This window comes from Thunnus albacares, chromosome 2 (genome assembly GCF_914725855.1).
Source record: "Thunnus albacares chromosome 2, fThuAlb1.1, whole genome shotgun sequence".
Classification (NCBI taxonomy): Eukaryota; Metazoa; Chordata; class Actinopteri; order Scombriformes; family Scombridae; genus Thunnus; species Thunnus albacares.
The window spans coordinates 11,332,377-11,351,056 of record NC_058107.1 but is presented as its reverse complement, the minus strand read 5'-3'; the positions used below and the strand labels follow the sequence as shown (position 1 = coordinate 11,351,056).

Here is an 18,680-nt window from a genome sequence, read left to right as displayed (position 1 = left end):
CCACCTTGCTTCCTTTACCTAATGACCTTTCCTCTTTCTCCTCCACTATCATTGACTTTTCTGTCCTTCATGGATGGGAGGTAGGGCTCTCTCCCGTCCTCCTTCACTTGATTTTCCTTTCTTCTTCCTTCCTCTGCTATCCATCCACCCATCCTCCCTTTTCTTTTCCTTCCCTTTTCTTTTACCTCTTCATCCTTTCTATTTTTTCTCTACCTTGCTCTGCCATCCTTCCTGTCCATTTTCATACCTTTCCTTTACCTCTTCATCCTTTCAGTTCTTCATGAATGGAAGGGATTTTTTATAATCATCTAATTTAACCATCCACCCTTCTTTTTTAATCATTATTTACTTCAACTCATATTCTTTATTTTCCATTCCTCTTGTCCCTTATCTTTCTCATTTTACCTATCCATCCTTCCTGTCCTTTATCTCCTAACTTTACACTATTCTTTTTCTTGATTCTTTAACCATCCACCCTTTCTCTTCATCATCTTCCTTCATTTTCCTCCACTTTTTCACTTTTTCATCCTTCCTATTTCTCAACATCATCTCTTTAATTCATTCTTTATGTTCCTGTCTTTCATCTTCCTTCTTCTCCCCTCAACCCTTCCAATCCTTCATCATTCTTGTATCTCTCCAGCCTTTATATTAGTTGTCTCTCCACCATTGCTCTTTCATCTCCATTCCTCTCCATCCACCCTCCCTCTCATTCATTCTCCCTCCTTTCCTCTCTGTTCATCTTCTTAATCCTCCTCACACCTCTCCACTCTACCTGTTCTTGTTTCATTTTCCTTTCCATTTGTTCTATCATCAACTTCCTTCCTCTCTGTCCTTCTTCTTTCTCATCTCATTACTCTCCACTTCCTGTCATTGATATTCTTTTACCTCTCTGTCTCCCCTTCTTTCCCACCAACTCTTTCTCTCTCCCCTTTTCCTCTCCATCCTTTCTCTCCTTTACCTTTTTTCAGCTGTATCTGTAATTTTCTTTTTCCTTTCCTGTTCCTCTCCTACATCTTTCTCACTCTTCCACTTTCTTCCTTCAGACATCATCCTTTTCTCTCATTTCTATATTCACTCTCTCCATCAACATCTTGCTCCCTAACTCATCTACTCTTCCTCTCTTTCATGTTTTCTTTCACCTCTCCACCCTCCTTCTCCAACTATCCTTTTATTCTACATTCCTCCTCTCCTTCATCTTTCTTGTTTTACCCATCCATCCCTTCCCTCCTTAATCTTCTGTCTTAACTGTTTATTGATCTACTTTCTTGTCCTTTTTTCCTTCATTTCTTCATCTCCCTGTATCTCATCAACTTTTCCTCTCCTACATCTTCCTCCCTCTCCCATCAACCTCTCTTGTGTCATCTTCTATCCTTTACATTTCCCCCTGTCCTCTTATTCATTTCCCTTTCTTTTGCTTCTTCATATTCCTTTCTCTATTTCTCAACATCATCTCTTTAATTCATTCTTTATGTTCCTGTCTTTCATCTGCCTACTTTCCCCCTCAACTCTTCCTATCCTTCATTATTCTTCCTGTATCTCTCTGGCCTTTCTCTCATTTCTTTACTCATTCACTCTCTCAATCTCCACCTTCAATCAATCAATCAATCAATCAATCAATTTTTATTTATATAGCGCCATATCACAACAGAAGTCATCTCAAGGCACTTTTCACATAGAGCAGGTCAAGACCGTACTCTTTAATTTACAGAGACCCAACAATTCCCCCATGAGCAAGCACTTGGCGACAGCGGTAAGGAAAAACTCCCCTTTAACGGGTAGAAACCTCAAGCAGACCCCGGCTCTTGGTGGGCGGCCATCTGCTTTGACCTAGGTTTAAGAGGTTTAATTACAGCTACTTTAAAGGACTGTGGTACATAGCCTGTTACTAAAGACAAATTGATCATATCTAGTAAAGAAGTGCTCACTAAGCCTTAAGCAGCCTAGTTGGGATGGGATCTAAGAGACAGGTTGATGGTTTAGCTGAACAAATCATTGAAGTTAGTTCAGACAAGTCTACTGGAGAAAAACAGTCCAAATATATGTCAGGATTTACTGCTGTTACTAAGGTTCCTGTGTTTGGGGAGAGAACGGTGCCTGTCGAGGGCAGGAGGTGGTTAATTTTGTCTCTAATAGTTAGAATTTTATCATTAAAGAAGCTCATAAAGTCGTTACTACTGAGAGCTATAGGAATACATGGATCAGTAGAGTTATGACTCTTTGTCAGCCTGGCCAAAGTGCTGAAAAGGAACCTAGGGCAGTTTTTATTCTCTTCTATTAATGCTGAGTAATAGGCGGCTCTGGCATTACAGAGGGCCTTCCCATATGACTACCTTGCCAGACTAAGCGAGATTCTTCTACTTTGGTGGAACGCCAAATCCTTTCCAATTTTCGCGATGTTTGCTTTAATTTGCGGGTTTGGGAGTTATACCATGGAGCTAACCTCTTATGTTTTGTTATCTTCTTTTTTAAGTGGGCGATGGAGTCGAGTGTTTGTCTTAGTGAGCCTGCAGCACTATCAATAAGATTATCAATTTGGGAGGGACTAAAGTTAACATAAGAGTCCTCTGTAGTATTGAGACATGGCAGTGAATTCAGTACTGACGGAATTGCTTCCTTAAATTTATCTACAACACTATCAGATAGACATCTAGTGAGGACATTTTTGTCTAATGGTGTATAATCCAGTAATAGGAATTCAAAAGTTATTAAAAAAATGATCTGACAAAATAGGATTTTGTGGAAAAATTATTAAATGTTCAATTTCAATCCCATAAGCCAGAACAAGGTCTAGGGTGTGGTTAAGACGGTGAGTGGGATTATTTACACACTGAGAGAAGCCAATTGAGTCTAATAATGAGATAAATGCAGTGCTGAGACTGTCACTATCAACGTCCACATGAATATTAAAATCACCTACTATAATTACTTTATCTGTACTAAGGACTAAATACGACAAAAACTCTACGGGCCAGGAGGACGATACATTATAACAAATAGAACTGGCTGTAAAGTTTTCCAGGTTGGCTGAGAGAGACTAAGAACAAGGCTTTTGAATGAGTTATAATTACATTTAGGTCTAGGGTTGATGATTAGGCTTGAGTTGAAAATGGCTGCAACTCCTCCTCCTCGGCCAGTGTCTCGAGGAATATGAGTATTAATATGACTGGGGGGAGTGGATTCATTTAGGCATGACACAGCCAGGTTTCAGTGAGACAAAATAAATCAATATGATGATCTGAAATTAAATCGTTTACTAAAACAGCTTTAGATGAAAGAGATCTAATGTTCAAGAGTCCACATTTAATTATCTTATTTTGTTGTACTATTGCAGTAGTGGTTTTAAGTTTTACTAGATTTTCATGAATGACTCTTCTTTTGTTTACTTTGGATTTAATTGATTTATGTGGTCGGGGGACAGACACAGTCTCTATGTGGTTTTGGGTGGGTAACTGCTCTAATGGAAGCGCAGAGAAGCGTGTAGGACTGCAGCTCTGCCTCCTGGTCTCAACTCTGGGTTGTCATGGTTTTGGTTTACTAATAAACTTGGCCATATTTCTGGATATGAGAGCAGCTCCATCCAAAGTGGGATGTATGCCGTCTCTCCTAATCAGACCAGGTCTTCCCCAGAAAGTCTGCCAATTATCTATGAAGCCCACATCGTTTGCTGGACACCACCTCGACAACCAGCGGTTAAATTGTGACATGCGGCTATACATGACATCACTGGTCAGATTAGGCAGCGGTCCAGAGAAAATTACGGAGTCCGACATTGTTTTTGCAAATGTTCACACCGACTCAACATTAATTTTGGTGATCTCCGATTGGCGTAATCGGGAGTCGTTGCCGCCGATATGGATGACAATCGTACCATATTTACGTTTATTCTTAGCCAGCAGTTTTAAGTTTGACTCAATGTCGCCCGCTCTGGCCCCAGGAATACATTTAACTATAGCTGCTGGTGTCGCTAACTTCACGTTTCTGACTATGGAGCTGCCAATAATCAGAGTTTGTTTCTCGGCGGGTGTGTCGCTGAGTGGGGAGAACCTGTTAGAAACATGAACTGGTTGGTGGTGAACCGTGGGCTTCTGCTTAGGGCTATGCTTCCTTCGGACAGTCACCCAGCCGCCCTGGCTTCCCGGCTGCTCGGGAGCTACCGGGGGACTGGGAGCTACGCTAGGTCGGCCCGCACCGGATACTAGGGGCTGGCTAACTATATTAGCAGCTGATTGTTTTTCCATGGTGCGGAGCCGCGCTTCCAATTCACTAAGCCTTGCCTCCAGTGCTGCAAATAAACTACACTTATTACACTTACCACTATCACTAAAGGAGGCAGAGGAATGACTAAACATTTGACACACCGAGCAAGAGAGAGCAGGAGAACGAGAGGGAGAGAGAGAAGCCATCGCTAACTGCTTAGTTTAAGTTAGCTGCTAGTGCTAGCAGCAGAGCTAAAGTGACTAACAACTTGTGCGATTAGCGAGAAAAGTCGCTAAGAGAAAAGCGCTGAGAGTGCTTGTGTAAAACTAGCGAAAGTTTAAATATACAGCAGATATTAATCCACAGTAATGTGATATATATAGGAAAATCAACTGAGATGAGAGCAGCAACAACGCTATCAGTAGACACAGTCGGCAACCGGAAATGATACAATACGCTTACCGTAGCACGTCAGCACGTTAAAAAGACAATTACATCTGATTGACAAGAGCCGTGACACTGTTTACATAAAAGTTGGTAAACTCTTCAAGTAAAGGCGTGGACTGCCCGTCCACCTCAAGGTGTAATTATCAGTCTTTACACCTTGCTCCCTAACTCATCTACTCTTCCTCTCTTTTGTTTTCTCTTTCACCTCTCCACCCTCCATCTCCTTCAACTCATTCTTTGTTTTCCATTCCTCCTGTCCTTCATCTCCTACCTTTACACTATTCTTTTTCTTGATTCTTGAAGCATCCACCCTTTCTCTTCATCTTCCTTCATTTTCCTCCACTTTTTCTATCCTTCATCTCTTATTCTTAGATTCTCAAGCCTTTCCATCTTTCTCTCCTTCATCCTCCACCTTTAACATCTCCTTTCTTCCTGTCCTTCATTCTTCTTACTTTCCCTTTCATACTCCTTTCATCCTCCACATTCCTTCCCTTTTCTCTTCACCCTTTCTTTTATTTTCTATCCTTTACATCTCCATGCTTCTTATCTTTAATCTTGTTTCCTATACCATTCCACCCTCTACCTATCCGGCTCCTCCATCTTCCCCTCTATCCTTTCTCTCCTTAATCCCTCTGTTTGTTCTATCATCCTCCACTGTTGTATCTTTAAACTTAGTTTTTCTCTCTCCTATCCAACTTTTGTTTCTTTCAACTTCTCTCCATCCTTTCTATCCTTCATGGATGGGAAGTAGGGTTCTCTCCCATCCTTCTTCACTTGATTTTTCTTTCTTTCTTCTTCCTTCTTCTGCTATCCATCCATTGTTTTTTCTTGTCACTCTCTAACCTTACTATCATTCATGGATAAGAGCATTTCTATCTTCCTTTAACCATCCCTCCTTTCTGTCTCTAATTCGCCTTCATTTCCTCCCTTCCTCTCATCTCTCTTTCTCCTGTCAACTTTTTTTTTTTACTTAAATCTTCCTCCCTCTCCCATCCAAGCTTCATCTTCTTTCCTCTCTACCCTTTAATGTCACATCTTGCCTGGATTTTGGGTGTTTTTTTGGTCTTATGTTGTGTTCTGTGGGGTCTCCTGGGGTCCGTTTCACAAAGCGGGTTTAGTGAAAACTCAGAGTTTGTTAACCCTGAAATGAGGGAAACTCTGAGTTTTCCGTTTCAAAAAGGGAGGTAACTCAAACCAGAGAAAGAGGGATAACTCTAGGCTGTTTCACAGAGAGGGGTAACTTAAGCTCTTGGTCAGTTACCGTAGTAACAGACTCTATGAACCTAACCTGGTCGGGACCAGGTTTTTCTCAATGAACCTCGAGTTTCTCTCAGTCTCCGCCCTCTTTCAGAGCCACACACTCCATTTGATTTCCTCATTCATTCAGTCAGCAGGCGAGTTTTGGCGTAGCCTAGTTCTACCGTCTGTCATTTAAAACAATCATTAAAAAAATCAGAGTCAGTATATTAGAAGTCCATTAGGCACAGTAGGTGGCGACTTTTTCACTAACATGGCATGTCCTTTTGATAACGATCCCGTGGATGAAGGTGCAGCATCACTGCGCAGAGAATTAAATATTCGTTGAGAGATGGTTATCAGTCCGCGCATAGATGTTCTAGCATTTCCAGACAATTATCTTTTTGAGCGGTACCATTTCACGTCACAGTCCATCATCTACATACAAAACCTAATCCGTCCTTACATTTGCAACATTACCAATCGTAATCATGCTCTCACATCCCAGCAGATATTGTGTGTTGCACTGTGTTTCTTTGCAAACGGAAGTTTTTTGTACAATGTCGGAGCCAGCCACTGGCCTTCCTATAGTCTGGCTTAGGGCCAGCTCCTCTGCCTCCGTTAGAGGTGGCGGTGCTGGACCACCACCCGTTTTACGGGCATCTGCCTTCTTTCTGTTGGCTGAGTAGAAGTCTGTGTTAGTTTAAATAGGCTTAATTATTTAACAGAACATGATGTAGATGAGAAGACATTTATGTGTGTGAAACCAGCATTATGTTGGGGATAAAACAACTGCACAGTCAAACAGCCACTTAATATTTACTTTACAATGTAAAACATGATCAAATGAGGTTCCCCCATGAGATTATGCCGAGGTTTCACCTGTTTGAACAATGTTTTTATATTTCATCCTAAACTGCTTCCAAGTGCGCTTCTCCCTCGCGGGATTGGACCTAAATGAAATAAATTAATAGGCGACCAATCAAGCAGTTTTCCTCTGTAATATTATTGTGATTGCAAAGGACTACATTTAAACTTACGCATTGACCCGAGCAGCGATGTTCTCCCACGCCGTCTCCCTCTCTTTTGCAGCTGCAGCGGTGTTGCACTTCTTTTTGAAAACATGTTCAAACTCGCCGTATTATCGCATTAAGATTTCTAGCCCTAGTGGGGCGAAAAACGCAGCCCTCCGCTTCCCTGTTGCCATGGTGACTCGTTGAATCGGGGCTCAATTGATGCTGGCTTTTTATAGTTGTGGTGCACGCGCTTAACTCCAGGTGAAACTACTCCGAGTTAAATAAACTGACTCAAATCAGCTGTTCTGGAACCGGAAACTCGGAGTTTCCTATCTCAGAGTAGATCAACTCAGAGTTCAGGATTAGACTCAGAGTTTGTTGAACCTGCTTTGTGAAACGGACCCCTGGTTATGCACGTCTGTTTAGTCCCTCAGTTCATAGGGTTTTCTTGTATGATTTGGGTGGTGGGTTTTAGAGGATTGAATCATTAGTTTGTTGGGTTGTGTGCTTGGGTTTGTGTTTGTGCTTGGTTTTGGATGGGTTAGTATAGATGGCATTGAGTTTGTTTTCTGGGTTTTTCTTCTGTTTCCCTTGTGTGTTCATGTGCTCCTCCACACCTGCCCTGCATTTGGACTCGTTAGCCCTGCCCTGCTGTCTTCCCCACACCTGCCCTGTGTTAGCCTCGTCAGCCCTGCCCCGCTCCCTGTGTGTCCTCAGCCAATCAGCTCCCTGTATGTTCATTCCCCTCTCCAGTTCTCCACCCATCTCCCCACCTGCACCTCATCTCCTTGTTAGTTCAGTTTCTTTAAGTTCGGGTTTTCTGTTCAGTCTTTGTTGGATCGTTTTGTGTTGTTCCTTCTGTTAGTTCTGTTCAGCCCTGTTTACCTGTCCGTGACCATCCACAATTAAAAGAGTTTTTCATCATACCTGCATTCCGGCCTCTGCGTTTGGGTCCACTCCTGCTTCCCCGAGCCTGACAGAACGATCCAACCAGTAATGGACCCAGCAGAGACAAACTGTTTTCAAGGAACCCGTCTGGCACTGGGGGGACCTCGATCAGCCAGACGGGCCTCCAAGCTTGCCAACCACCAGCACTGCCATTCGGCTTCCACTCCGGACATTCCAGCTCAGATGACTTTGCTGAAGTACTTTTATTATCAGTTATCTAAGACTGCTAGCAAGGAGCCAGCTAGCCAGCAGCCTGCCACTCCTGAGCCAGCACCAACCCAAAACCCCTACCTGGGCACCCGGTTGGCTCTGGGAGGCCCTCGGAGCGCCAACCAGAGGTCCGGTCGTCAACGCAGACGACCACACCGTTCCTTGGGTCACCTTGCCACCTGGCCTGTCCTCTCCAGCGCCTCAGAGTCTCTGCTCCCCAGCGTCCCTGCTGGCGTGCAGCAATCCTCCGTCCCTGCTGGCGTGCAGCAACCCTCCGTCCCTGCTGGGCCAGCGCAGCTATCCCTTGTTCCGGAGCTGTGCCAGCCCCCCGTTCCAGAGTCTGCAGCATCCCCTGTTGCGTCTCCGCCCGAGTCTGCAGCATCCCCTGTGGCGTCGCCGCCCGAGTGTGCAGCATCCCCTGTGGCGTCGCCGCCAGAGTCTGCCTGTCTTGCCTCCAGGCCATCCCCCTGAACTTTATGGCTCTGCCTCTGTCCAGCCCCCTGGCCGTCCACCTGGACTCTTATGCTCTGCCCCTGTCTGGCCTCAGACTTTCTACCTGAGTGCCATCTCCCTGGCTCCCAGTGTCCTGGCCATCTGCCTGTGCACCATCTTCCTGGTTCCCCATGTCCTGGCCCTTCCTGAGCACCACCTCCTTTGCTCCCTGCATGCTGGCTACCTACCCCTGCGCCACTTCCCTAGCTACCTGCTCTTTCATGGCCTATGGACTGTCACTTTTGGCCTCCTCCTCCCCCCGTCTTGCGTCGGCCGTCCATCCTGTGTCCCTTGGTGGTGTTTGTGGGACGTCTGGGATCTGTCCCTTAAGGGGGGGGTTCTGTCACATCTTGCCTGGACTTTGGCTGTTTTTTTGGTCTTATGTTGTGTTCTGTGGGCTCTCCTGGTTTTGCACGTCTGTTTAGTCCCTCAGTTCATAGGGTTTTCTTGTATGATTTGGGTGGTGGCTTTTAGAGGATTGAATCATTAGTTTGTTGGGTTGTGTGCTTGGGTTTGTGTTTGTGCTTGGTTTTGGATGGGTTAGTATAGATGGCAATGAGTTTGTTTTCTGGGTTTTTCTTCTGTTTCCCTGTTCAGTATTTGTTGGATCGTTTTGTGTTGTTCCTTCTGCTAGTTCTGTTCAGCCCTGTTTACCTGTCCGTGACCATCCACAATTAAAAGAGTTTTTCATCATATCTGCATTCCGGCCTCTGCGTTTGGGTCCACTCCTGCTTCCCCGAGCCTGACACTTTAAATCCTTCATGTTCCTGTCTGTCTTCTTCCTACCTCTCCCATCCCATCTTCCTTCATTTTCCTCTCCACTTTTTCTATCCTTCATCTCTTATTCTATGATTTTCAACCCTTTCCATCTTTCATCTCCTTCTCCGGTCCACCCTTTCTCTCCTTCATCCTCCACCCTTAACATCTCCACTCTTCCTCTCCACTTTCCCTCATACTCCTTCCATCCTCATTATTTCTTTTCCCTCTTCACCCTTTCTTTTATTTCCTATCCTTTACATCTCCATGCTTCTTATCCTTATCCTTATCCTACGAGTCATAAACCAGTTACTGAAACATTAGAAACAGAAGCTGACAGGACATCAATGCCTTCTGTTAACTGACTTTTGTGATGGCGCGCTGCTGCCAAACTGTACGGACCCCTATCCCACCATTGGACTGTTTCCGGATTTCAAAAACTGCTCTGGTCCTTTACTTGAGCCTGTCGACCCTGTGGGAGCTTCTTTGGAGGACGCCTCAGGAAAGACTCTGTATAAGTTGATGGTTAAAACCTTGAACCAGAACAAACTGAATGGACGCAGTGACACCCCGTGGAGGACTTATCTGGACTTAGACCCTGACGTCAAACCAGCATGGAGGTCTTTGTATAAACCTCCTTTAACAAAGAAACATGCGGACCTGCAGTGGAGGATCCTACATAGCATTGTAGCAGTGAACTCTTTTTTATCTCTGTTATTAATGCTGCTGTGGAGGAGAAATGCCCCTTCTGCAGCCAAAGAGAGACGGTGTTTCACTGTTTCTCAGAGTGCTCCCGTCTGACGGCTCTGTTTGTGTTGTTGGAAACCATTTTTAGCAGATATGGAGAAATTTTTATGAAGCAGGTTTTTATTTGTGGTTTTAAATACACTCGCCAACAGAAGAACAAGTGTCAGATATTGAACTTTGTTTTGGGACAGGCAAAGATGGCGGTGTATGTGAGCCGCAGGAGGAAGGTGGAGGAAGAGCTGAATGTTGATGTGGTTCCTGTTTTTGTCAGAATGGTGAAGTCCAGACTGCTGGTAGAGTTTAGTTTTTACAGAGCTGCTCATGACCTGGAGACTTTCCAGCTGATTTGGGGTTATGGGGGGGTGCTCTGCTCTGTAATAGATGGACAGTTGAGTTTTGGACATGTGCTGATGTAACTTTGATACCTGATATGTAATTATATAATGTATGTGTTAATGTAGTGTATTACGTTTTTTTTACAGTGTACATAGTGGTTAATAAATGTTGAGTTTAAAAATCAATCATCCTCCACCCTTAACATCTCCACTCTTTCTCTCCGTCATTCTTCTTATTTTCCCTTTCATACTCCTTCCGTCCTCCTAATTCTTCCCTCTCCCTCTTCACCCTTTCTCTTTTATTTTCTATCCTTTACATCTCCATGCTTCCTATCCTTATTCTCATTTCCTATACCACTCCACCCTCTACCTATCCTGCTCCTCCATCTTCCCTCCTTTCTGTCCCTAATTCTTCCTTCCTTCCTTTCCACACTTCCTCTCATCTCCCTTTCTCCTGTCAACCTTTTCTTTCCTAAATCTTCCTCCCTCTCCCATCCAAGCTTCATCTTTCTTCTTTCCTCTCTACCCTTTAAATCCTTCATGTTCCTGTCTGTCTTCTTCTTTTTTCTCTTATCCATCCGTCCCTTCATCTCCCCTCCACTCTTCCTCTCCTTCATTTTTTCCCTTCCATGCTCCTCTCATCCTCCTCCTACATTCCTTCATTTTCCTCTCCACCCTTTCTATCCTATTTCCTCTTTTACATCTCCACACTTCCTAACTTTAATCTTGTTTCCTATATCACTCTACCTTCTATCATCCAGCTCCATCTTTTCTTCCTCTATCCTTTCTCTCCTTTACCTTCTTTCAACTGTATGTAATTTTCCTCCCTTTCCTTTACCTCTCCACCCTTCACTTCCTTCTCCCTCCCACTCCCCTCAACTGTTCCTCTCCTACATCTTTCTCACTCTTCCACTTTTTTCCTTTAGACATCATCCTTTTCTCTCATTTCTTTATTCAGTCACTCTCTCCATCTCATATCACTCCTCTATTCTTCCTCACTTTCATATTTTCTCTTTCATCTTTCCACTCTTCACCTCCTTCAACTCATATTCTTTATTTTCCATTCCTCCTGTCCTCCATCTTTCTCTTTTAACCCTTCCATCCTTCCTGTCCTTTATCTCCTACCTTTACACTATTCTTTTTCTTGATTCTTCAACCATCCACCCTTTCTCTTCATCATCTTCCTTCATTTTCCCCTGCACTTTTTCTATCCTTCATCTTATTCTTCGATTTTCAACCCTTTCCATCTTTCATCTCCTTCTCCAATTTCTCTCCTTCATCCTCCACCCTTAACACCTCCACTCTTCCTGTCCTTCATTCTTCTTACATTCCCTTTCATACTCCTTTCATCCTCCACATTATTTCCTTTCACTCTTCACCCTTTCTTTTATTTCTTGTCCTTTACATCTCCATGCTTCTTTTAATCTTGTTTCCTATACCTTTCCACCCTTTACCTATCCTGCTCCTTCATCTTCCTCTCTATCCTTTCTCTCCTTAATCCCTCTGTTTCACCCATCTACTTTTCCTTTCCTTCATATTCTATCATCTTCTACTGTTTGTATCTTTAAACTTCCTTAGTTTTTCTCTCAGCCTTTCTATCCTTCATGGATGGGAAGTAGGGTTCTCTCTCATCCTTCTTCACTTGATTTTCCTTTCTTTCTTCTTCCTTCCTTCCTCTGCTATCCATCCATTGTTTTTTCTTTTCCCCCTCTAACCTTTCTATCATTCATGGATAAGAGGATTTTTTATCTTCCTTTAACCATCCCTCCTTTCTGTCCCTAATTCTCCTTATTTCCTTTCCACCCTTCCTCTCATCTCCCTTTCTCCTGTCAACTTTTTCTTTCCTCAATCTTCCTCCCTCTCCCCTCTCCCAAGCTTCATCTTTCTTCTTTCCCCTCTATCCTTTAAATCCTTCATGTTCCTGTCTGTCTTCTTCCTACCTCTCCCATCCCATCTTCCTTCATTTTCCTCTCCACTTTTTCTATCCTTCATCTCTTATTCTATGATTCTCAACCCTTTCCATCTTTCATCTCCTTCTCCGATCCACCCTTTCTCTCCTTCATCCTCCATCCTGAACACCTCTCTTTCTCTCCTTCATTCTTCTTACTTTCCCTTTCATATTCCTTCCATCCTCATTATTTCCTTTCCCTCTTCACCCTTTCTCTCATTTCTTGTCCTCTCATTTCTTGTCCTTATCTTTAATCTTGTTACTCACTCTCTCCATCTCATCTTACTCCCTAACTCATCTACTCTTTCACCTCTCCACCCTCCATCTCCTCCAACTCATTCTTTATTTTCCATTCCTCCTGTCCTTTATCTCTTACTTTTTTCTTGATTCTTGAACCTGTCTTCCTTCATTTTCCTCCACTTTTTCTATCCTTCATCCTCCACCCTTAACACCTCCACTCTTTCTCTCCTTCATTCTTCTTACTTTTCCTTTCATACTCCTTCCATCCTCCACATTCCTTCCTTTCACTCTTCACCCTTTGTCTCTTATTTCCTATCTTTTACATCTCCATGCTTCTTATCTTTAATCTTGTTTCTTACACCATTCCACCCTCTACTTATCCTGCTCCTTCATCTTCCTCTCTATTTTCTCTCCTTAATCCCTCTGTTTCACCCATCCACTTTTCCTTTCCTTTATATTCTATCATCTTCCACCGTTTTATCTTTAAACTTAGTTTTTCTCTCACCCTCTCTCCTTTACACCTCTACTCTTACTGTCTTTTTCTTTCTTTCTCTTAAATGTTCCTTCCACTTCCTTCCTCTGTACCTTTCTATCCATCATCTCTTCTTCCACTACTTTTCCTTTCCATCTTCATCTCCATCATTTTTCCTTCATGGATGGGAGGTAGGGCTCTCTCCCATCCTCCTTCACTTGATTTTCCTTTCTTCTTCCTTTGCCATCCATCCACCCACCCTCTCCTTTCTTTTTCCTTTTTTTCTTTTACCTCTCCACCTTCTCTATTTTTCTCTTCCTTACCCTACCATCCTTCCTGTCCATTTTCCTTTCTTTCCTTACATCTTTTGTTCCTTTACCTCTTCATCCTTTCAATTCTTCATGAATGGAAGGGATTTTTTATAATCTTCTTTCATTTAACATCCACCCTTCTTTTTTATTTACATCTCCACCTTCCTGTCCCTTTTCCTTCATTTCTTCATCTCCCTGTCTCTCATCAACTTTTCCTCTCTTCCTTCCCTCTCCCATCCACCTCTCTTCTCCATCATCTTCTATCCTTCACATTTCCCCCTGTCCTCTCATTCATTTTCTTCCTTTTCCTTCTTCATATTCCTTTCTCTATTTCTCAAACACACCATTTCTATAATTCCTGTCTTTCATCTTCCTTCTTCTCCCCTCAACCCTTCCTATCCATCTCTTTGGTCTTTCACTCATTTCTTCACCAACTCACTCTCTCCATCTCATCTCACTCCCTAACTTGTCTACTCTTCCTCACTTTCATGTTTTCTTTCACCTCTCCACCCTCCATCTCCAACTCCTATCCTTTTATTCTACATTCCTCCTCTATTTCATCTTTCTTGTTTTACCCGTCCATCCTTCCCCTCCTTAATCTTCTGTCTTTACTGTTTTTCTGTTTATTGATCTCCTTTCCTGTCCTTAATTTTCCTTCATTTCTTCATCTCCCTGTCTCTCATCAACTTTTCCTCTCCTCCCTCTTCCTCCCTCTCCCATCCACCTCTCTTCTGTCTTCCTGTCATCCTTTCTTTCCTTTACCTTCTTTCAACTGTATCTGTAATTTTCCTCCCTTTCCTTTACCTCTCGAGGAGGACTCGTGATAAGTGCGTGAAAGTTGTTCAACTTTCTGTTGGGCCAAGCTAAGATGGCCATTTATATCAGCAGAAAGAACAAGATAAATGGTTCTTTGGACTTTGATGTTATCACCATACTGATCAGAATGATAACAAGCAGACTGAAAATTGATCACAACTATTACAGGTTGATGAATGATCTGGACTGTTTTGTCTCTGTGTGGTGTTATAAAAATGTTCTGTGCTCCATTGATGAGGAGGAGCTCTGCTTTGGACGCATGCTGGGCTGAATCTGGTGTTGTTTTTTAATGCTTGTTGATCTGATGACTAGATAAATAAAGGTGTTTTAAAAATTCAAAAAAAAATTCTCTTCCTCCTTCTCCCATCCACCTCTCTTCTCCATCATCTTCTATCCTTTACATTTAAGTCAAGGCTATCGGAAGGGATTATCTCTAAAAATGTTCATTTAAACAGACATGTTGACGCAGATGACAGTTAGTATTTATCATGGGGCAACAAAGCAGATCTGAATAATTGTCCTGCAGATGTTTTTAAGATGAATCCATTACACCACTGAAAGAAAATTCATCTGCAAGTATTTTGATGATAAATCAATTGTTATAGTAATTTATTAAGAAATAACACCAAACATTCTCTGTTTCCAGCCCTTCACACATTAAGCTTTCCATTGTTTTATATCAGTGTAAGTTGAAGAGTTTTGGGGGGGATTGGACTGTTTGGAAAAAAACGAGCAATGTGCAAACATGGGCTCTGGGGAACTTGTGCTGTGCATTTTTCACTATTTTCTGACATTTTGTAGACTAAACAATTGTAAAAATAATTGATAGATTACTTGACTCTGAACATAATAGTCAGCCTGAACTGAATCCCTCTTTTTTTTTTCCCCAAACAATTTCCCTACTGATAGCCCAGTAGCAGGATCCCCAAAATTTAAGCTAAAGTTGCATAGAGTTGAATAAGTAAATAACCAATTAATATGAGTACAATGAAGTTGGTCTTTATATTTGTATGGGAATTCAATTGCTTTTGTGCCTTAAGTTGTCTGTGACGAAGTGTATTCCCCAAAATGTTGAACTATTCCTTTAATTTTCTGCCAAACCATTTTTTCTTGAAGAAAAAACTTTTTGAACTAAATGTTAACTGTTTGTTATGAAACAAATGACATTCATTCTTTCTTTGATAAAATGACATTGACATTTTAACCCTTAATGTCAAGCTTTACACAAGCAACTGAAAGCTTTCATAAGGCAACAGGACTTCACCATGACACTTGTATGAAATTGCCAGCAAGTGTGTGAACATTTTTCAACAGGCTTTTGTACGACATTCATAATACATTACAGTTCTCTACTTACATTACAAGCTTTTCACCAGTTCATGTAATCTTCCTGTCTTACTGTTACGTCCCTGCTGCGTCTTTGCAGAACTGCGACCTGTCTGGCTGTGATCTAAAAGAAGCAAACCTGAGAGGATCCAACGTGAAAGGAGCCATTTTTGAAGAGATGCTGACCCCGCTGCACATGTCCCAGAGTGACAGATAACTCGGTTACACGCCTACAAGTCCGGTCTGGACACAGATGGCTTCTTTATTACTCAGTTCCTCTTACAGTATATCCCCCTACTATCAATCTCTCTATACCTGTGTACAGCACAGGTAGTTGTATGCACATCCCTGGCATTCCACCTATGTTACATTAGCTTTAAATATCTTGCACTAGAATTTATCCAGGGTTGTCCATGTATGTTTGTATGGTAGGATGTTTTAAAATGTTCAGCTACATATATCACCAAAACAAAATAATGTTCCTAGTGTATGTAGATGTGTCTGGATGCGATCCAACGACTATACTCATTTAATGTTTTTGCATAACTTATATTCATTTCATATTACTTGACATGTTAATGGGAGTCAAAAAACAGACTTTTGCAGTAAAGTTCAGAGTACTGAGCTTCACTGAATGCTGCTGTAGCAGAAACTGAAGGGGTCATTTACCAATAACTGTCACGCTGTACGTTCCTCTTTAAGTATGTAACTTACTTTTGCTGGATACAACACACTATAAAGGAAGCAATGCAAGCCAAAGCCATACAACAGCACAGTCTCAAAGGCCAGACGTGCTGTTAATGCACCATAAAACTATGCGACAGGCTAGTTTTCAAACACAGCTTGGGTATGCAATACATGATTTACAGCTGTGAGGTTTCTCTTTTCCTACTTTTGAATATTGTGTTCTTAAAAAGCTCTCCCTCGTTTTGCACTCTGTGAATCTACCTCTTTTGTTTTGTTTTTTTTTGTAATCCAGTGTGTGAGAGATCCACAGTTGCATGCGTTTGACTGTGGTCACTACTTATTGTAATGTTTATGTATGACATTCATTATTCCTCATATCCCATTGTGAGAAAATAATCCAACTTGGTGTGCTTTAACAGAAGGCCGTGTTCACATGTTGTGGACTTGCCTGAAAACATGTTCCATTTACATGATGTATATCACTTAATCATGCTTTTGAACGTATTTGCACAAGTATATATTTGATTTGTAACATGTTATATCTTTTCACCAAAAATGTTTAATGCTTGTTATCTTATGTAAATCAAATCCAGTGCTTCCAAAAAAAAAAAAAAAATCACTATTAATAGATTGGGCAGATGTTTTGTTAAGGAACAATCTCACTTCAGTTCTTACTGGACATTGTCTGTTTGCATGTGTGAAGAGCTATCCTCGCCTTTGACTGGTGAAGTTTCTTTAGCTGTAGCTCAAAGCTGCTCCGATGCAATACTATTCACTCAGTTCAATCGTAGGTACCCAGCCTGTGAGGATGAATGATGAAGGCAATCATATTGTGTATTTCACAATGAGTGTGAAAATCACAAAGAGCTATGGTTATTTATTTTAATACATCTCTCTGAATGCAATATGGGGCAGAGGTTGTTTGTTTTTTTGTTTGAGACAGGGGGCGGTGTAGTTCTCCCTGAGTATGATTATTGCACTCGACCGTGGAAATATATTTCCATAAATGACTGTTATAAATAAACTGCTATGAAGAAGAGTAAGTCTTTATCACCTCGTCTTTTTCTCTGTCATTAATTTGTGAATCTTTGGTTTATCAGCAAGGATTGGAAAACGACTGGAGGTACTTCACGGCCATACACAAAGCTGGTCTGATGATGACACTTGTTCTTTTTGTGGAAGGACAAAAATCACACACTGTAATCTTTTTAATAGCTCTGCGGGTTACCAGTAAATGTTGCTTAATCCCACTTTGTGACCCCCTGCAGTGAAGTGTTGGGCTTTTGACACGAAAGGAAGCAGCATATAAACCTTGGAAAATGCTCAGCAGCAGCAGCATCGGCTTCCACAAAGGACAGCAGCCAAGAACAAATCAGAAAAGCAGCTTGCCTTATGCACAGAAGGTAAAAACTTCACTGATGTGATGCATAAATCTGGGCATGTGTAATCTAAAACTGAGGACTATGACAGTATTTGGGGTTAGATTAGGAAAAATAAGAAGATTACTGACCTGCTTATATGTGTAATATAAAGCTTTTTCCCTCCTCAGAATGGCTATGCAAACCCTGGCACTGTGGTTGCTGCTTCTGGGCTCAGTGGTGCCACAGGTCTGCTGTCAGCACTGGTCATATGGACTGAGCCCAGGAGGGAAAAGGGAACTGGACAGCCTTTCAGACACACTGGACAATGTAAGCATGGCTCCTCACACTTCATGTTCAGCATTTTATTCTCTACATATTCATGGTTATGTTTCCCCCCCCTTCAGGTAGTTGAGGGGTTTCCACATGTGGACACACCTTGCAGTGTTTTGGGTTGTGTTGAGGAATCGCCTTTCGCCAAAATCTACAGAATGAAAGGATTTCTTGTAAGTTTCGCTCATCTGTAATTCTGTGTTCGGTCAATCGATCAGTCAATAATGTCAATTATTCAAATTAGTCAAACCGCCAGACGCTTTACCAGATATTTCTATTAAATGTTGATTGTATTTTCACATATTTAATGTTATTCTTTTTCTCTTTTAGGGCAGTGTGACCAACAGGGAGAATGAACACAAAAATTATAAAAAATGATGATTATTTGATTCTACAATAAATAATCATATTGGCATATCTACATTGTTTTCTGTGCTACTTTTAATGATTATGATAGAATCCATTTTTATTCCACAGTGCCTTATGCTTTTCTCTGTTTTTGTGACTATTTCTTGCTCTAAAGGATTACAGAGACATTTCATTTGAATAATTATTGACACTTTTCTATGAACTCCTTATTTGTTTATTGTATAACAAACATGAATTTGATTGAATTTATATCCCAGTAGTTTCTAAATTCCTGATGGCATGTAATACAGCAGATTTATACAAATGTAAGAGTGAAGTTGTGTCTTATGGGCAAAAGTTGTGTAAACGTAAGGTTAAACATCAGTTTACTGTGTTTTGTTGAACATTGCCTGTTTGCATATGTTTAGTGATGCAGTGTTTGGGTGATATTGTAGTG

General features: G+C 41.8%; 1 protein-coding gene across 1 annotated transcript; it reads left to right on the top strand.

Moving 5' to 3' along the window:
* Positions 1–17,274: 17,274 nt before the first annotated feature.
* On the top strand, positions 17,275–18,297 carry LOC122970283 (progonadoliberin-1-like). The gene is made up of 4 exons (XM_044336407.1): positions 17,275–17,587; positions 17,734–17,872; positions 17,950–18,048; positions 18,206–18,297. Exons 1-4 carry the CDS (start codon positions 17,577–17,579, stop codon positions 18,251–18,253), a joined length of 297 nt encoding a protein of 98 aa, XP_044192342.1. The 5' UTR covers positions 17,275–17,576; the 3' UTR covers positions 18,254–18,297.
* The last annotated feature ends 383 nt before the right edge of the window (positions 18,298–18,680 follow it).

Coding starts and splice junctions, on each gene's coding strand:
- LOC122970283 (XM_044336407.1), top strand. Junction 17,873..17,949: donor TTTCAGACACACTGGACAAT/GTAAGCATGGCT, acceptor CCCCCCCTTCAG/GTAGTTGAGGGGTTTCCACA. Junction 18,049..18,205: donor ACAGAATGAAAGGATTTCTT/GTAAGTTTCGCT, acceptor TTTCTCTTTTAG/GGCAGTGTGACCAACAGGGA.